A 19,079-nucleotide genomic window follows, 5' to 3' on the forward strand; every position below is an offset into this window, starting at 1 on the left:
TCAGTCTCACAGTCAATCAGGTGGCACTTCTACATTCGTCGTCGCCTCGTCACTGGGAAAGAGAATGAGACAATTGGAGAAGACTCTTGAAGTCGGACCGCCGTCCAGACGGCCGCTCGGCCAACGTCGATTCCAACCATCACCGCCTCCACCTCAAGAGTACGACAACCTTGGCCTAGACGACCTGACTGGTTTCTGCGATTATGTCGCACCGCCTAATGCTCTGCGCCACCACCGGCGTCTGCGGGCCAGTGTTGCTGACAGACACCTCGAAATGTTTTTTGACACTATCCACATCTTTCTTCCAATCTTCGATAGGGAGGCCTTCAGAACAAGATACAGTGCTCTAAGACCGCTCTTTGGCGACAACCGGCTCTTTCTCCCTTCTCCAGAATACCCAAAGAGCCAACAATTTCTATGCCTCCTCTATGCCGTTCTCGCTCTCGGAGCCCTCTACGAAGATGAACAAGAAGACAGTTCTTCATGGGCCTCGTGGTACTTCGCAGAGGCGCAAGATAGTTTAGGTCATCTTCTCGACGCGGCAAATCTCGAATTGGTTCAAGCTGCGATGCTCATGGTACGTAAAGACAAGCCATTCACCTCCCAAAAGTCTTGCAGGAAACCAGTAGTAATCCATTTTGCCCACATAGGGAGCATATGCACAGCATGCCATCAAGCCGAATCGTGAGTGGAACGAGATTTCATTTTTGAAAGTGGGCTGACAGAATCCAACAGTGGCTTATATCCTCAACGGCATTGCAGCTCGCCTGGCATTCTCGATCGGCTTGAACACAGCATCAATATACAGCTCTGGTCGATTTCATGCAGAGGAGGTGAGGCGTACCTGGTGGTTGATTTATATTCAAGAGGTCGAGTTGAGTTTGGATTCAGGGCGGCCAATGTCAATTCGAACATCAGACATGGACATGGATTACCCTGTGCCTCAGGTATATCTCCAAAAGCCTACTTGATCATGTCGAAAGAAATCTGACTATTTTTTTTGGCGGCAGAGAAATCGCAACGGGGACATCGTGGAAGAGTCACAGATCGTGTTCATCCGGTACCTCGGTGAGGTCGCAAAAATTATGAGAAGCATTTTGAATTTGGTAGGATCGCGCACTACCAATCCTATACGTTATGTACTTATCCCAGTAATTTATAGGTCAACCACACCGAAGCCTTGGAAGAGAGCTCCATAGCCCCCGAGACAGAGGCGCTACGGACCGACCTTCAGACGTGGTATGCATCTCTACCCCAGCACCTTCGTTTCCATGAACCCCCGGCGGATGATGCCTCCACCTATGCCTCCCCGTGTAGCTGGCAAGCTAGGCAGCAGAGCAGTCTTCGAATACGTAAGCATCTGTCCGATGAGTGCCTTACGAGTCTGTCCTATACTTGCTGATTAAACTATCCAGACTACAATCTTGCAATCATAATCCTCCTTCGAGGTTCCCTTAGCAAGCAGAAGCTGGACCATGGCTGTCAGTCTCGCGTCTATCAGGACTCATGTCTTAGCGCCGCGCGGGACATGGTAAAGCATATCCATCACATTTTCAGGTTGGCACCGAGCCTCAGGCGATGGAGCTATTATTGCTTTTATTGTCTCCAAGCCATCTTGGTTCTCTTGACAAAGATTATTGCAGACGACAACGCACCTTGTGCTCGTCCCCCTTCTCACGAGCGTGCGTCAAGCGAGGCTAATCGTCTCGCGGAAGCAGCAACAGACATGAGCTGTTGCGAGATTGGAATCCGGATATTCGAGCAAATCGAACTCAAAGCATCACAACGCTGTGCCGAAGTCGTGCGCAGGTTTCTGGATAAATGCAAACTCCGAATGCGACAGAAGGGCTTCAACACCTCCAATCGCGATTCCCAAGGAACAGGATTCGCAGAGCAGGGCGCACACCAGAAAAGAGAGGTGTCGCTCAGGCGGACACAGCGGGGACAGCGCACGACTGGACAAAAGCACGGACCTGCTTTGGCTTTGCCGGAAGCTCAGCTTACACCTACTACATCACAGCTGGAGCCCCTTTCGGCTCCCACAGTCGATTATTGCTTTCCTTCCATTTCCTGGTCCGAGGCCGCGGATCATTCCACTGCGGCCTCCAAGTCAAAGGATGCTAGAGCATCCGGCTTCGCCTGTATGCCACTAGATGGCGATGCTCGTACCATCGACTCCCCTGTCAGTGGCCCAGACTCTCTTTGCGTAATGACGACCCCGATCTCGCTAGGCGGCCTCGAGACTGAGCTCTATGGCGCATTGCACGGCCACGACTACAGCAACTACGACCTTGGATCCGAAAGGCAGAACTTTTTCCTAGGCAGCGGTGGTCTTGCCCAGGAAAGCAGCTTCATGACCGAAAATGCTGAATCGAGGAGCTCAGCACGCGGGTTTGCGGAGGGGTATGATGAGATAGGCCCTTCCGCTGGTCCCTATACACAATGGGCCTTGGAATAGTGCATTAATTTAATTGTAAGCGTATGCATTAAATGTACCAAAGCACTGATACACTTACGCTACCTGCGTACCAAGGGTTATTCATAATGAATATCGGAGAGAGATTTAATCAGAGGAGGTGAGGTGGTTTCCGGGTGTGAATTTTGATGAGAAATCCCCGAACCATCGTTCAAGGAGGTCTAAAAGCTACATCTCTCACGATATTATCCCCCAGAAGTCCCCATTGTGTCTGTCCATATTTTCTTCCTCGGGAGCGTGTCCCAAGCTAGCCCGCCCTCCAACGCGGCGAACAATTGTAATTTCCCCCCTTGTCTCGCACTTGCAGCAGGGATCATTTTTTCGGGGAAAATTCCGTCACCCGTATTCTAGAAAGTATGGACGACAGCATTCCTCGTCCAGACCCGGAACTGTTTCCCGAAGAACGGCAGTAGGGCCGTTCCAATGAGAGTGAAGCCGACGGTCATGGCCATGAGGAGAAAGATGGGAGGAATGAAGCCGTCTTTGATGGCCCAATCGTTCATGAAATATGTCATGCCAAACTGTCGGATAGAACATCGGTCAGGTCGGACACTGCGGGAATGGAATCTTTGAAAAGGGGGGGCACTTGGGGGTTCACATACACCAAACGTGTTTTTTGTCACGGTGACAATCACCATGATCTGCCCGGCCACCGGCTTATAGCAGTCAACAGCGTACTGTGTCGCAGGTCAGAGATAAGAATTGCACACGGGTACATGCATGGGCTGCAATGAATCGTATGTAGGAATACTCACAGCGACGCTGATTGCGGGAATTGCCACGACCTGGACGCCCACGAGGGTGAAACCGAGCATGATGATGACCTTCCATGCCCATCTCTGTTGGTACCCGACGCCGACAATCTGGCAAGATATTCATTAGCTTGGAGAAGTCAAGCATGGTTAGGGGGATCGACTGTCCACTTACGACCATGCCGACAAGAGCAGCTGCGATGAAGGGATACAGGGCCGACAATCTCATCTCCGCCTCGCGGATGCCCTTGTTCTTCTTCGTCGACCTCATGGCCACCCAATCACTCAGCGGACCGGCGGCCACAAGACCCAGCACCCCACCAGCCACCAGGGCAAAGTTGGCAAATCCGACCTGTGCGGGTGAAAAGTTGTATGGTGGAGCCGACAGGACTTGGGACTGTGTCAGGTTGACCGCAAGCAGCGCGTTGGCCGCGGATCCGGTCGCCCACGCGGCCCAGCAGACAATCGGGAAGAAGAACAGTTGGATGGGCGTGACAATGTGGCGGAATATCATCTTGACCGCGTCCATCTGGGGCGGCTGGAGGATGTTGAACTGAGCACGGGACGGTGTGCCCTGGCCGGTAGGAGCAGCGGGCTCTTCGGACGATTCGGGCTTTGAATTGGCGGATTCGACGCAAACTTCCACCTCGGTCTTGTCGTTTCCCACTCCCACTTCTCGGATGGGGACATTGGCGGTTACTGTCTGAACGGGAGGAAACTGGTCCTTTGTTCGACGAGTCTCGGGGAACGACAGGAGAAGGGCGAGCGTATTGAGACCTTGAGCCACCGTGCAAACCCAGAAGAACCATCTCCAGGAAACTCGGGAAGCGATCTGGCCCGAGATGATTGGGCCGATCTAAATAAGATGCACAGTCAGTTTCTCGGACCCAAAAACAAATGCATGTGGCTAGTTAGTTAGTTCCTCGGCCTTGAAAACCCTGGAAGCAAGCCACGACGTCGCGTCGGGCTCCCATTCTTGCAAGGAACGGGGAGGCTTACAAAGAGGCCAACGAAATAACACCAGCTATGGTGATGTCAGAAAAAGAACCACAAATGATTTGCGTGCCAATCAGCCGTAATTACTCACAAATAGAATCCGACAAATCTGCCCCGTTCGTGGAGGAAGAATACATCAGCCACTACCACAAGCATGATGCTCTCGTTTGCTGCAGCTCCAATGCCGCTGACCAGGCGCGCCCCGAGGAAGGAATTGTAAGAACCGGCGAGAGCTAACCAGACGTTGGCCGCGAGGACGATCAGACCGCACATGAGGATGACGGGACGGCGTCCGAAGACATCGCAGGCCGGAACGATGATGAAATTCGCGTAGCCGAGGGTGATGATCGTGGCTCCAGTCTATCCCAGGTCAGAGTCTGTCCAGGATGCAACGGAGGATTCAACAAGAGGGCTATTCATTCACCAGGAGGGAGATCTGCTGCTGATTCTTGTTCCATTCGGCCATGTAGATGGGCGTCAAGGGGGCGATGGAAAGGTTGGTGATGACGCTGAAAATGACGAAGAGGCCCTGGTTGATCAACACGCCATATTTCCATTTGTTGTTCCAGTTCTGTCCACAGATGGTTGTTGGTTAGTGTCTCGAGGCCCAAAACAACTCTCGGTGGAAGAAAACTCACAAGCGGGTCGTGGGGACTCATCGAAGGCTGCGGGACAAGCACGACGTGGTTGGAATCCCGGCCGTGGACGAAATGCACCCCTTCAATGTCGGTCATGATCTCCGTTCCAGGCAACACCTCGCTCACGAGTTCTTGAGCGTTGGGGAGCGGGAGCTCAGCATCGGCTGAGCTTTCAATGTGCTGGGACGCCATCGTGATTGTTCGCTGTCCAGTGCCTTTGCTGTGCGAAGGAATACAGTGGTCAGGCAGACTCTAGTAGCAAGAGACCACTCCTGATGAATGGCGTGACTGGGCTGTTATAGTAGTTCTTTCACCGGATAGCCATAAGAACCCCCTGGCCACGCTAATGGAATCCGTCTTTCCCAAATTGGACTGAACTGAACCCCATGGGGTAACTTTGGCCTGGATTCCCGCTCCAGATGATAGTTGAGAAAAACTGGGTCCGGAAATTCCGCCCGACGGTCTCATGGCGATAACTGCTCCTGTGCAAACTTTGGATGATGGGTGAAGAAATCCGGGTATCCCACATTGAAATCACTCCTGGACCAGAGCCGAAGAGTAGGTCATTTATCCGACTCTTCCCCCGGCTGTGGACCGCTGACATAGATGCAGATACGGAGTACATGTCTCAGGATACCCGCCAACGAGATGCTAAAATTCTCGGTGTCCACCGTGGTCTAGAACTGCAGCCTTCTGGGACTCAAGAGGCCCTGATTTCATGCTTGGGCTAGGCTGAGGATACCCTGTACTCGTCGAGAGTATTTATTGTTGGGAAGTCAGAGGGTACCTGCGGCGGAGTTTCCCCCAAGTCTGGCACTCTGATCAAAGAGAATTGAAATTCGCTGGGGAGTAAGAAGACCTTGACGACTGCTTCGGAATTCTATGGCCACCTTAATACTGTAAATATAATCGTTGGCATCTCTAATTCATCAGTGTACGCAGTATGACGGAATGAATCCCATGGGATGGTCCTCGGAATCGTTCCGCCCGCGCTTGGCAAATGAAAGTCTTTCCTGCTCGCCATTTTGTGTGGTGACCTTGCGTTTGACCTTCGTTTCTATGGGACATGAGTTGACCTGTCCGCCGAATGGAAGAGAAATGATACAGTTTGTGGAGGAGAAAAGAAAGGTTGGGGCGCCTTTGGTTTGGGCGGAAACTTCAACCTACTTCTTCACAGACATTATTGCCGCTTCTGTATATAGTCAGAACACTCTCGAACCACACAGTTGCTACTTGTAAAATGGAATGGCGGTGAGATTGGCAATAGCAATCGGCTTGCCTCAGGGTCGAGCTCGCCAAAGCTTCCCATCAATATCGGGTCATATCCCGAACCCAGGGCTTTTACAATATACGTTGAAGTTGCCTACCTACGCGCACCTACCGAGCAGTACGTTTCAAATTCGATCGAGTCTCTTTGACCGACCCAGACTATGTTAGGAGGGAGAAGGTGGTGCTCAAGCTACGATTCCACAATGCACACGTCCTGCTGTATCGCGGCTTTCTAGAGACATGGTCAATGCCGCCTCTCCCATCTGACTCGACGTACAAGGTCAACCAGTGCCCGGAAGCAGCCCAAGGGACGATTCGGCTCTTGTTCGACACATATCTTCATGAATCATTTTTCCGAACTTGGTGGTACGACACCACCTACTTGTTCAATGCTACTATGGTCGCCCTCGTTGTTGTCTTCATTCGGGTGCATGAAGGCTCAGTTGATGAGATTTCTGCAGACATCGAAAAGGCGCTAGATGTCTTCGAAGCCATGAAAACGATCGTTGTCGCTCGAAGGTGCGCTTCAGTCCTCCGTGATGTCTATGAGGCCTCTCAGGAGTTGCTGAAGAAAAGCCGAGTTGCGATAGACTCCCCAACGGCGCCAGCTCTCGAAAATCGTCCAAGCTTACGACATTGACGGCCGAGCGGAAGTACGCAACGCTTTATGTCTAGACGAGGCAAGTGCCGCTTACGACTCTGTCTCTTTTCAGGGAGCGATCTTGACCGAAGATGTCTGGTCGGTTATTTTGACAGAGGAGTCCAAACGAGTGGTTCTTTCCATTTTGAAGACACCAATTTCGATTTTCACTTTGAAACCACTGGGCCCATTCTAAGTTCATGGGGCAACGTGACGAAAACAGCAGGATTTTGTTGATAGGGCGTGTCTGCGTTGGACGTAGGTCCGTTATACTTATAATACAGGACCTAAATGGTGGCACTTCTTACGTGTCGATCTTTTAAAGAATATACTTGTGTATTTAGCCAATGTCTGCCGCCCAAATGTTCTTCATAAGAAGTTCGGAATTGTACTAGAAAAGAGGTGAAACCCGTTTCTTAGAGCCACTAATGCGCACCATAACGGGTAAAGGTCAGGTCTAGAAAATTCAGACCTGCTCGGAAAGGGCTGTCGATACTGGGCGTAGATGTACCTTGTTTGAAATGGTATTCAAGGGCTAGGGAGACCTATGGATGCAAGCACCGCTATTTTGTGCAGAGACGGTCAGTAAAAAGGACTGTGCACCCACCCGCCGGCAATATCTTTCATAGGACAATGCACGCCAAATGCTATAATTGATATTTGTTCAGGGAACATGTGAGATGCGCAAGGACGCGAACGCTAATAAGCAGAAGGCTGCTATTGTCCGTAATTGCTGTTCAGTTCAGGGCCAAATTGGGCGATGCACAGAGTTGCCGAGGAACCCGAGGGCCTTCGGGATCCAGTAGCTGCGCTTCTCCCATTTGGCTTGGAGCAGATTGAGTCCTAAAACAATCAAAAATGAGTGATAGCCCATTGAAGTATTGAAATATATATCCCAGTTTACACCTCCGTTTGCCCAACACTGGACCAGTTCCCTTGGCCGTGATCGATGCGATGCTCTGATTCGAATCCATTTGAAGCAACCGTCATGAACTTTGAGCTCCCTTCCGAGGTGAGGGACTACCTATCACGGCTCGATAGGTTCATCAACGACACCATCCTCCCTTTACAACGCACGAATGATAATGACCGCTTCTTTGACCATCGCCGCGAGGCCTCACGGACGCAATGGACCAACCATGGCCTACCGACCGAGGATTGGGAGAATTTGCTGAGCCGAGCCAAACAGCTGTCTGATCGGGCAGGCTTCTACCGCTTCGCATGTCCAAAAGAATATGGCGGGTCAGGCAATGCTTCGCTCAATCTATATATGTGCGCTATTCGATATCACCTTACCTCTCATCCTGTGTACGGAGGCGGCGTCAGTCTGGCCAACGACCTACAGAGCGAACATAGTGTTGTGGGCAACAATCCGTTCATTATTATGATCTATCACTACGGCACTCCAGAGCAGCGGAAGGAACTTATTCCTGCCAGTATTCGCGGAGAGCTCAGAGCTACATTTGGATTAACTGAAATACACCACGGCTCCGATGCCACCTATATGGATACAACAGCTCGGGCTATTACCCTTCCTTCAGGCGAACATGGATACGAGATCAACGGGAATAAAAAATGGCAGACGGGTATGCACACTGCCAACTACTGTATTGTCTTTGCTCGGACTTCTGGTAAATCCGGGGATGCAAAGGGCATTACCGCATTTCTTGTACCTCGAAACTCTCCTGGGATCACCGTTGCATCGTATGAGTGGACGTTAAATATGCCTACCGATCACGCGACGGTTACATTCCAAAATGTTCGCGTTCCAGCGTCAGCTATCCTAGGCCCCCCTGACAATGGCCTAGCAATAGCGCAAACATTCACTCACGAGAATCGAATTCGTCAAGCTGCCTCAAGCTGTGGTGCTGCACGATACTGCGTTGATCGAAGTGTCGAATATGCCAATCGACGCAAGGTTTTTGGAAAACCTCTATCCGCCAATCAGGCTATTCAGTGGCCTCTCGTGGAACTCTCAACTCAGATCGAGATGCTTAGGCTATTGATTCTTCGCACGGCTGTGGAAATGGACCAAGTCACCGCCCAGGCGACGGCAACCGGGAAAGCGCCGTGGATAGCTATTGAGAAACAACTCGGGCACAAGATCAGTATGTGTAATTACTTTGCGAACCGGGTAGTTTGTCAATCGGCCGATCGGGCGATTCAAGTCCACGGCGGCGATGGATATTCGAGGCATTATCCTTTCGAGCATATTTGGCGACATTTTCGACGGTACCGAATTACCGAAGGAAGCGAAGAGGTACAAATTCGGAAAGTTGCTGCCTACTTGTTTGGATATAAAACAACAGGGGAGAAAGAGACCATCAAGGGCGAAACCAAGTTGTAGATTGACACTGGGACCGTTGTCTCGGTAGCGACGGGATGTTGTTCTTCCTCCAGTTACAAGGGGTACGTCTGGCGATCAATGGCGTGCTGAGCCAAGTCAGACTTTTATGCCCAAGGGCAAAATGGGAGCTTTTGTAAGTCGTCCAAGCCCTCCTCTCATGCTTTCAAGCCATGCACTGACACGACGTCGACAGTTCACATTGTCACATGGTCGTCCAGCATCCATCTGTCCGAATGGAGCTATGGCGACTTATCGGCGGCATCCTTGACTCCGAGCTCATTTGAATACAGACCATTGAGAATACCGGGGAACACGCGTGTGCCGCGAGAGACAATAGCTAGGATAAAAGACATGATCTACAGAAGGCGGAGACGAAGTGGGAAAAGGTTGTTTGAATGGCTCAGAAGGACAGACTTGAGAGTCGGACAAGTTACACGGTACAAGTAAACGGTAGTTACTGTTTACACAACCTATTTCTTCCTGCTTGGCGGCTACCTGCGTCCGTGCTCTGCGAGGTAGTGATATATGCCGAAGAACCGCCTCATGTTTTCAAACGAAGGTACTGGCCATATCTGGTCGTACGCCGAAACCAAGGCGTCTATTTAGACACTGTTGCAAAGTCTAAAGAGTCGTGATGAAACATAATTTGGGTTGCTCACCGCCAGAAGCTTGTACTGGATGGACCGCTCTAACATCTCTAACGTGTCAGTGTTGAAGGTTGTTTGGACTCCTCCTAGTAAACCATTATGAAGATGACATTCCCGAGGAATCTTCGGGCCTCGGACACGAGTTTTCTCAGCCCCACATAACGTGAACAAGCGTAATTTGACCATTTTTAGGAGTCTTCCTCGAGACACGAAACATATACTGACCCGGAGCCTGATATCGTTCAAGACGTCTTCCAAGTTGGAGCAAAAGATGCCCTTACAATATGATCCTGAATGGCTCGCCCTGGCAGGCCCCAAACTAGAAGCGCAGAAAGAAGTCCTGCCAGTGCATGATGTGACAACAAGGAGAGTCCGATACGAGCAGCTCTTCGTTGGCTCTACGTATACCGTCCCGGAAGATATTGAGCTGAAAGTGTACAAAGCACCAGCATCCGGCGGTCACGAGCTTGCGATATATCACCTCTCAAAGAAAGGCGCATACACTCTCTCCGAACGTACACCGGCTGTTTTGCACATTCACGCTGGAGGATTCATATCTGTGCGCGCGAGCCATGTCTTGCGTTCTCTCGTGCCCTTTGTTTCCCAGTCTGGCATACCCATTTTCTCGGTCGACTACCGGTGGGCTCCCGAAAATCCTTTCCCAACGCCGGTGGAAGATTGCTGGACTGGACTGCTATACCTTCGGTCTCAGGCAGAAAAGTTGGGCATCGACGTCAACCGAATCGCCGTCATGGGGGAGAGTGCAGGAGGAGGTCTGGCCGCCGGGCTAACTCTGCTTGCCAGAGCCCGGAACTTCTCGCCACCGTTGGCGAAACAGATCCTAATATATCCCATGCTGGACGACCGGACCGTGACAGACCATTCGGAAGGCCTGGCCGTCTTTAGTATTAACGATGTCCTCACGGGCTGGGCAGCCTATCTCGGTGAGGCCTACGGCACGGACAACGTATCACCGCTTGCCTCGCCTGCTCGAGTCGATGATGTGACGGGGCTTCCACCACTGTATCTGGACGTGGGTCAGCTGGATATATTCCTCCACGAGGACCTTGCATACGCCCAAAAATTCCTGGCGTCCGGGATTCAGACGGAGCTGCACGTGTATCCAGGCGTTATTCATGCGTTCCAGCGGTGGGGTGCCGCCTCGCATGTGGTAAAGCAGGCCTTTACAAACAGACTCAGAGCTATCACCACTCTCTGAGAACAAACAAAGCCAACTGGCAAGCTGTGCATGTGGTAGTCTACTGAAGAACACGAAATCAACTCTCGACGAAGGTCCACGTTATACAAGCAGGATTTATTCTCGTTAGATCGAAGAAGTTGTGCCGAGAAGAGAAAAGCTGGTAATACTTGGAACTGTGGTCTTCACAGACGGTGGTGTAGTCTTGTCAGGGTTTTGGGGGGCTGAGCGAGTTGAAAAGCGTCTCCGGTTGAACATACAAAGGGCCCCGGGGATGTCTAGACCATGTATACCAGCGAGCACAGACAAGTCCTGGAAACTTGGAATGGCCCATACTATGACAAGTCTTGCTTGTGAATCCACTATGCTCTCGCACCGATCTTCTACTTGTGCAGGGCACAGCGTTGTGTTTTAAAATGCCATCTTTTGCTAGAGCATAAATCGCGAACGTCCATTCGAATGGCTGTCTGATCAAGTTAACTTACGGACAATTTGTGAAGTATGCACGAAACCCGTTGTATGTCAGGATCATCCAAACGCCAAATGTTCCTAGGACTGTGGCTCTCAAGCTCTCCAATGGCAAATCTGACTATTGTTGTGGTTTCCGCGCTGCTCGGTGCCGGGGTATGCTACCCGGTAGGCCGAGGGCGGTTGCTCCAGCACCTTCTATAATTCTGTACTGTATCTACAAACTGCTCTCTCTTCCCTCGGCACCTGATCCAGGTGAAATGGGAAAATTTGACGAGAAACTCTATGCCACTGTTGATTGGCTCCGACAACCACACATAATCGTTCCAGAACGACCACTCACTGTGGAATGAGCATAATCTCGCAAAGTAACAAGATGCTCGTGCACTGTTAATACCACGCCTTACCCAGCAACACTCGTTATCAACATGGTAGAACTGCGGTTTGACAATCAGGTCGCCGTCATCACAGGAGCTGGTGGTGGATTGGGCAAGGCACATGCCCTCCATCTTGCTTCGAAAGGAGCCAGCGTTATTGTTAATGATGTCTCAAGAAAGGTACGCAATGTGCAGCCAACTTTGCAAGTCCCTGAGCTGACATTGAAATAGGCAGCCGATGAGGTGGTGGGCGAGATAGTCAATGCTAGCGGGAAAGCTGCCGCCAACTACAACAGCGTTCTCGATGGCGGCGCGATCATTCAGGATGCCGTCCAAAAGTTTGGAAGGTTGGATATCTTGGTCAACAATGCCGGCATTCTACGAGATGTTAGCTTCAAAAACATGACAGACAAGCACTGGGATGACATTGACGCCGTTCATGTGAAAGGTGAGTCACCCCTTTGGGTCGCCAAATACAATGTACCATATCGTTCCTCGAATAACACCGGGCTTCAGGCGTTTTCAAATGCACCCATGCCGCCTGGCAGATATTCCGCAAACAGAAATACGGACGCATCGTCATGACATCCTCGGCGGCGGGCCTCTTTGGCAACTTTGGCCAATGTAACTATTCAGCAGCTAAGCTGGGCGTCTTTGGCTTGACAGAAACCTTAGCGAAGGAAGGCATCAAGTACAATATCCTTGTCAATGCAATTGCACCTGTCGCTGCCAACCAGATGACGGCAACCATCATGTCTCCCGAGATGCTGCAATACCTGAGTCCTGAACATGTCTCTCCTCTGGTTGGTTTCCTCGTCCATTCCACCAACAAGGAGTCCGGCTCCGTTTTTGAAGTCGGTGCCGGCCATGTTTCCAAGTTTCGATGGGAACGATCTCCAGGAGCTGTACTGAAATGTGAGTTTAGTTTCGGCAGGAGAGTCCCCAGATTATAGCTCGATGTCGCAGAGGAGGAGCAGGAGGAAGACTTGAGATTGTTGAGCCCAAACTGACTGATTCCCAAATTCCAAGGTGACGAAACCTTTACCCCAGGCGCTATATTGAAGCGATGGGCGGACATCAATGACTTCTCTAAACCTGATCATCCCAATAACACTGCCAATATGGTGGCCCACCTTGAAGCCGCACGAAAACAGGAGAGAAACGATCCAGGGGAGGACATCAGATATGATGGCAAAGTTGCAGTCATTACTGGTGGTGGTGCTGGGTAATACTTTCTTCTAATATATATCTCACGCAGAGCTGATCTCCACATGTCTGCAGTCTAGGACGTGCCTACAGTATCCAGTTTGCGAGACGAGGTGCTGCTGTTGTGGTCAATGATCTCGTCAACCCAGACTCTGTGGTGGAAGAGATCCGCGCCTTTGGAGGGAAAGCTGTTAGAAACAAGTCATCTGTTGAGGATGGGGCTTCAGTTATCAAAACAGGTAAATTTCACTGCCCCACGGTCGTCAATGCCCACGGCTTTCCTTTCCTTCAGCCTTCCGGGGCGGGATGGCAAAGCTAGCCTCTATTCCCTATATACTTCCTTGCTGAGAGAGGTGTTGATCAATCGGGTTCCTGCAGCAATCGATAATTTTGGCAGGGTCGACATTCTGGTCAACAACGCCGGCATTCTGCGAGACAAGGCTTTCGTCAACATGACTGAGAAACAATGGGATGATATTGTCAACGTCCATCTGCGAGGCACCTATGCCTGCACGAAAGCGGCTTATCCCTATATGGTGAAACAGAAATACGGACGAATCGTCAACACGACCAGTACCAGCGGTATATATGGAAACTACGGCCAGGCAAACTATGCAACAGCGGTGAGTCACCAGCCTTGACCAAAATACGAGGCTTTTCAACCATTGACGATGATTAGAAAATGGGTATCCTTGGATTTTCGCGAGCGCTCGCGCAGGAGGGAGCCAAGTACAACATCTACGTCAACACCATCGCTCCTTCGGCCGGAACAGAACTGACACGCTCAGTTCTGAGCGAAGAACTCGTCAACGCACGCAAGCCCGAATTTGTGGCACCCTTGGTTCTCGCATTGTGTTCCGACAAGGTGCCTGAACGACCGACTGGAGGTCTCTACGAAGTCGGCTGTGGCTGGCAGGGCAGTACGCGATGGCAGCGCTCCGGTGGACACACCTTCGATGTCGACAAATTCACCCCAGAACTAATTCGCGATCAGTGGGGGAGAATCACGAACTTCGATGACGGACGCGCCGATAACCCCGAAACCCCCGACGATGGACGAAAGAACATAATTGGTATTGTCAGGCGGCTCATTGGTCAAACGCAGACCACTTCTTCCACCTCAGCCAAGGGAAATCCATACCTTGTTGCTATCGAGGCAGCGAAGGAAGCCAAGTCTTCAGGCTCAGAATTCACCTATACCGACCGGGATGCTATCTTGTACAACATATCGCTGGGCGCGACCAGCGATCAACTCGACCTGGTCTACGAGGGTCATCCTAAATTCCAGGTGCTACCCACGTACGGTGTGATTGTGCCATATACGGCGGAAAAGCCCTTTGATCTGGGTAAGCTGCTGCCGAATTTCTCGTACAGGATGCTTCTGCATGGCGAACAGTATCTCGAGATCCGCAAATGGCCCATTCCCACCTCTGCGCGGGTCAGATCGCATCCCATACTGGTTGACATCACTGACAAGGGCAACGCTGCCGTGGTCGTGACTGGGGCGACCAGTCTCGATGCGCAGACTGGAGAAGAGCTGTTCTACAACGAGACGACCCTGTTCATCCGCGGATCCGGCGGGTTTGGCGGCCCTCGAAGCCCCACTGTCAACTGCGGGAAAGCTGCCGCTTCTTATACCGTCCCCAATCGAGCACCGGACTTCATTGCGGTCGAAAAGACCTCCAAAGATCAAGCAGCGGTGTACCGATTGAACGGCGACAGAAACGCATTGCACATTGATCCTGCCATTGCCGGGGCTGCTGGCTTCAAGGATGGGCCCATTCTCCACGGCTTATGTTCGTTCGGACTCACCGGGAAGCATATCCTGGCCCGCTATGGCGCGTTCAAGAACATCAAGGTGAGATTCTCGGGGACTGTGCTTCCGGGCCAAACCCTCCAGGTCGAGACGTGGAAGGAGGGACAGATGGTCTTATTCCAAACAAGGATCAAGGAGACGGGGAAGCTCTGTATCAGCGGTGGAGGGGCAGAATTGCTAGCTTCCGGATTCAAGCTATGATCTGGCATCACGAGTTACCCAACGAATGGTTTCGGAATAGATATTTGTCTGAGATAGTAGAAAGCAGATGAACTCATAGATCATGGGTGTGGCCGTGGGAGACGGAACGGACGGCGCCCGCTGCCAGGTAGTGTACTTATGAGCTAAGAATGCCTTGGATTCCCCTTATCAGCCTGTGCGCCGAAAGAGTACTTCTTAAGATCATATTGAATAAGCAAGTTTTGTTGTAGTGTGTCAAATACACTACCTGCATATCGATGGAGGTAATATTTCCTACTGTCACAAATTTATCGGATGTCATCAGCCTGGCTAGACTGAATTTTCGTCTTTTACTTCGTAGAGGTTCTTTCACGCCCCCATCGATCCGAGCAAGCATTGGGTTTCTGGTCGCAAAGGGGCTGTTTGAAGGAGGTACATTCACAGCCTAAGACGAGCCTGCTACATGTTACAAACTTCATGCTGTATCGGCAAGGCGATACACCAACTTGGCACCCTTGATCTTGCCCGCCTTTTGCATTTCAAACCCTTCCCTAACTCCATCCAAGCCGCCCGGCATTACTTGCTCGGGATGATTCTTCAGCTTGCCCTGCCGAGGGTCAGTCAGAGGCGTACTTGTCGATTGCGGAACTGGTGTTAAACTATCTGGAGCATGGGGAAATGGATGAATCGGCACTCACTTCGGTCAACAATTTCTCCGTCAATTCATAAAACATCCGCCCGAATTTGAAATCCTCCTGGCTTGCAGACATGTCTTGGTCCCCAAACTTGAAGAAATTCCCAAACACGGTATACATGACAGTCGTAGTGGTTTCGACATCGTCACGTAGACACTTGACAGGCAAGAGGTTCCCGTACCGGAGGCACAAAGCGGACTCGGTTGACAGAGCGTCGGCGCAGATTTTGGCCGAATCAGGAATGCTGACGGTGTCCCAAGCGTATCTCAATTTGTTCTGTGTCAGTTTTCGTATCTGTGAACCAATGGTAGGATCCGTGTAGTCGAAGACAAAATCGGCTCCGAGGCGTTTGACTCTGTCGAACTGCTCTGGTAAGCTCGTGGAGATGACTGTATAGCCTGCTCTGTGTGTGAATTAGCAGTCAGCTTCCTTCTGACCAGCCAAATAGTGACGGCATAAGAGGAAATAATGGGAAGCACTCACAACTTGGCGAACTGCACGCCGAGGGCTCCCGTCGCTGTCGTCCCTCCGTATATCAACACGGGGATGTCTTTGCGTTGCTGCGACTCGCCCGGTAAATCCAACTTCAATGACGTTCGAAAAAGTCCTTGTCCCACAGTGATGGCCCCCAGTGGTACTGTTGCCGCTCTCTCGAAACTCCATCCCTCGGGGATCCTCATCTGCAAGTCGCCCTTGACGACGGCGTACTCTGCAAAGACCCCGTCGTCCTTGTTCATCAAGTTTGCTCCATGGCCGCAGCCGAACACTCTGTCCCCGCGTCGCCAGGGCTTTTCGACCGCTACGCCAACTGCCTCCACCACGCCAGCATAGTCACAGCCGACGATGCACCCATCGGCGGCTCTACCAAAGGAGACAGATTTCCAATCTGTCGGGTTGAGCGCGATCGCTGAAGGCCGGACGAGTAACGAGTCGTCTCTCAACTCGGGTACTCGTCTGGCACGATCTACTGTGACGTCGCGTCCCTGTACGACCAAGGCTCTCATCGTATGGTATCCCCGAACGAACAGACGCTGCCGCCCTAAGGGCACAATGGCACAGATCATGACGACTACAGTTGTGCCAGCTCTATATCATGTCGCCGTGTTGAGAATCATGCCCAAACAGATAGTGCAGTTGAAGAAAGATCAGTGAAGGAACTAAGTGTGCAGAGTATCAAAGCGCGAGCAACACTGGCTGGCTGAACGCCTTCGACCCACTCTCGAGGCTGCATGGGCACTTTTCACCCTGGGGATGCTAATCGGAAATGGCTTCCACTAACTGGCCGGCAAGCACGTACCGCCCGCTATGTTCATCCCTCCCGGGTACAGTGAAGGGAATGTTGAATCAGCCTCGGCTAAGCAAGGGAACACATTGGACGCGCAAGTAGGGGAAGGTGGCAACATAAGGGCGCTAGCTGTCAAGAACTCGCTTCATTTTCCAGATACGGACGCAAAAGTTGGAGTGGGACGAATTAAAGGTGGAGCGTACGGACCAATAGGAGGCGTTTCTCCTGACCTCGGCTACGCCACTTTCTGTCAAGGCCCTATCATGGTTCGCTAGACACTTTGGGCGGGTTCGAGCCGGCCAGGGCATTGCTGGGCCAATTTCATGCTCTCTGTTAAAACACAGGCAACGGTTCTCGTCTCTGTAAATTATCGACGCCAAAGTCGCTGAGTCACATTGGTCAACCGGACGCTCTAGAAAGCATGGTCACCGAACCATCGGTTCCGATACCTTTCTCTGAACCTCCATGGCTACTTGGTCAGCCATCTCCATACTACAATGAATCGCACAGAGAATGGCAAAAATCGTGTCGAGCATTCATCGAGGAACACCTATCGTCTCACGCCCGGGAATGGGAAAACGAAGGCGACGTCCCGGACCACGTGTTCGAGACGTTCTCGAAGCACAACATGTTGATTCCCAACCTGCCGGCACCGCTGCCGGTGGAACTGCTGAAAAGCATGGGCATCGTTGAACTGCTGGGGGGGTTGAGGGTCGAAGATTTCGACCACGTCCACTTTTCCATCTACATCAGCGAGATGAAAAGAGCTGGACTCGGCGGGCCGCCCTCCTCGTTGTCGACGGGCATGGCATATGGCGTGCCTCCGATCATCACCTATGGCAGCAAGCAGCTACAGCAGCGGTTCCTCCCCGAACTGCTCAGAGGAGACAAGAGAATCTGCATCGGTATCACAGAGCCGGATGCCGGAAGCGACGTCGCCAATCTGTCCACCACGGCGGAGAGGACGGCGGACGGCAAGTTCTATGTGGTGAATGGGACCAAGAAATGGTGAGTGCTTGCCACGTGGATGGACGATTTACATCCCATGAATTTGCTGATGCAGAGCCATTTGCCGGCATTAGGATCACCAATGGTGTTTGGTCGCATTACTGCACAATGGCAGTCCGAACTGGAGGTCCCGGCCCTGGCGGGTTGTCGCTCCTTATTGTACCGCTCCTCGGCCAGGAGGGCGTTTACATGCGCCGGATGAAAACCACTGGAAGCACCACCAGTGGCACCACTTACATTGAACTCGACGACGTCAAGGTGCCTGTTGAGAATCTCATTGGAAAGGTATGAATACTGCAGTCGCTTTGGCCTAGATCCCCGCCTGTTTTAATCTGTTTGGCCCTGAACCCCAGCCACTGATTATGGAACGTTTCGGCCACATATAGGAAGGGGATGGGATGAAAATGATCACCACCAATTTCAACCACGAGAGACTGGCCATCGTCATCGGCATCACTCGCACGTCACGCGTCGCGCTGTCCGCAGCTTTCGAATACGTCATGGAGCGCGAAGCTTTTGGCAAGCCGCTCATAGAGCAGCCCGTGGTTCGAAATCGCCTTGCCAGGTGCGGGGCCGAGCTCGAATCTTTGTCTGCCTGGGTCGAGCAATTCGTGTACGCGTTGTCAAAGATGAAGAAGGAAGAAGCTGATGTCCAGTTGGGCGGCCTCATTTCCCTCGCCAAAGCAAAGGCAGGCTTGGTGCTGGACGAATGTTCACGTTGCGCAGTGCTTCTATTTGGCGGGAATGGTTTCACGAGGACAGGCCGGGGCGAGCTGGTCGAGAAAATCTACCGAGAAATTCCAGCCGCACGGATCCCCGGAGGCACCGAGGATGTCATGTTTGATTTGGCCATCAGACAGTTGGTCAAGAACTACCGCGCAGAGACGAAAGCCTTGACAGCTGCGAAATCGTCCAAGATTTGAAGTCTCACAGCTGACGAAGCGAAGTGACCTGCTGCATTAATGCTGGTGTTGAAGAAGCTTCAAGAAATGGTTTGAAGCATTCAGATATCGGTTGGGGCTTTCGTCTAACGTAGCCTGGTGTAGTACTTCAGGTCGATTTGTTGTACTCATAGCAGCGG

At 51.7% G+C, this 19,079-nt stretch overlaps 8 protein-coding genes across 8 annotated transcripts; 6 read left to right on the forward strand and 2 right to left on the reverse strand.

Annotated features, from left to right (window-relative positions):
• Positions 1-64: 64 nt before the first annotated feature.
• On the forward strand, positions 65-2,458 carry A1O5_06182 (uncharacterized protein; the record flags this gene model as incomplete). Its single annotated transcript, XM_007746777.1, has 6 exons — positions 65-577; positions 651-684; positions 736-947; positions 1,011-1,106; positions 1,163-1,352; positions 1,416-2,458. The coding sequence occupies 6 exons, from the start codon at positions 65-67 to the stop codon at positions 2,456-2,458; spliced, it is 2,088 nt and encodes a 695-aa protein (XP_007744967.1).
• A 365-nt stretch (positions 2,459-2,823) lies between these two features.
• Positions 2,824-5,054, reverse strand: A1O5_06183 (uncharacterized protein; the record flags this gene model as incomplete). Its single annotated transcript, XM_007746778.1, has 8 exons — positions 2,824-2,997; positions 3,079-3,153; positions 3,232-3,339; positions 3,404-4,084; positions 4,228-4,252; positions 4,316-4,584; positions 4,649-4,795; positions 4,863-5,054. The coding sequence occupies 8 exons, from the start codon at positions 5,052-5,054 to the stop codon at positions 2,824-2,826; spliced, it is 1,671 nt and encodes a 556-aa protein (XP_007744968.1).
• Positions 5,055-6,264: 1,210 nt separating this feature from the next.
• Positions 6,265-6,711, forward strand: A1O5_06184 (uncharacterized protein; the record flags this gene model as incomplete). Its single annotated transcript, XM_007746779.1, has 1 exon — positions 6,265-6,711. A coding segment is annotated over one exon (447 nt), but the record flags the coding sequence as incomplete, so codon positions are not given.
• Positions 6,712-7,759: 1,048 nt separating this feature from the next.
• A1O5_06185 (acyl-CoA dehydrogenase) lies at positions 7,760-9,118 on the forward strand (the record flags this gene model as incomplete). Its single annotated transcript, XM_007746780.1, has 1 exon — positions 7,760-9,118. The coding sequence occupies one exon, from the start codon at positions 7,760-7,762 to the stop codon at positions 9,116-9,118; it is 1,359 nt and encodes a 452-aa protein (XP_007744970.1).
• Positions 9,119-10,036: 918 nt separating this feature from the next.
• On the forward strand, positions 10,037-10,984 carry A1O5_06186 (uncharacterized protein; the record flags this gene model as incomplete). Its single annotated transcript, XM_007746781.1, has 1 exon — positions 10,037-10,984. The coding sequence occupies one exon, from the start codon at positions 10,037-10,039 to the stop codon at positions 10,982-10,984; it is 948 nt and encodes a 315-aa protein (XP_007744971.1).
• An 875-nt stretch (positions 10,985-11,859) lies between these two features.
• A1O5_06187 (uncharacterized protein) lies at positions 11,860-15,031 on the forward strand (the record flags this gene model as incomplete). Its single annotated transcript, XM_007746782.1, has 7 exons — positions 11,860-12,015; positions 12,040-12,256; positions 12,325-12,723; positions 12,838-13,033; positions 13,090-13,253; positions 13,393-13,637; positions 13,694-15,031. The coding sequence occupies 7 exons, from the start codon at positions 11,860-11,862 to the stop codon at positions 15,029-15,031; spliced, it is 2,715 nt and encodes a 904-aa protein (XP_007744972.1).
• A 454-nt stretch (positions 15,032-15,485) lies between these two features.
• On the reverse strand, positions 15,486-16,769 carry A1O5_06188 (uncharacterized protein; the record flags this gene model as incomplete). The annotated part of the gene is made up of 3 exons (XM_007746783.1): positions 15,486-15,617; positions 15,709-16,108; positions 16,189-16,769. 3 exons carry the CDS (start codon positions 16,767-16,769, stop codon positions 15,486-15,488), a joined length of 1,113 nt encoding a protein of 370 aa, XP_007744973.1.
• Positions 16,770-17,411: 642 nt separating this feature from the next.
• A1O5_06189 (uncharacterized protein) lies at positions 17,412-18,921 on the forward strand (the record flags this gene model as incomplete). Its single annotated transcript, XM_007746784.1, has 3 exons — positions 17,412-17,998; positions 18,073-18,283; positions 18,385-18,921. 3 exons carry the CDS (start codon positions 17,412-17,414, stop codon positions 18,919-18,921), a joined length of 1,335 nt encoding a protein of 444 aa, XP_007744974.1.
• Positions 18,922-19,079: the final 158 nt, after the last annotated feature.

The sequence above is a fragment of the Cladophialophora psammophila genome (genome assembly GCF_000585535.1).
Source record: "Cladophialophora psammophila CBS 110553 chromosome Unknown aczJe-supercont1.8, whole genome shotgun sequence".
NCBI lineage: Eukaryota > Fungi > Ascomycota > Eurotiomycetes > Chaetothyriales > Herpotrichiellaceae > Cladophialophora > Cladophialophora psammophila.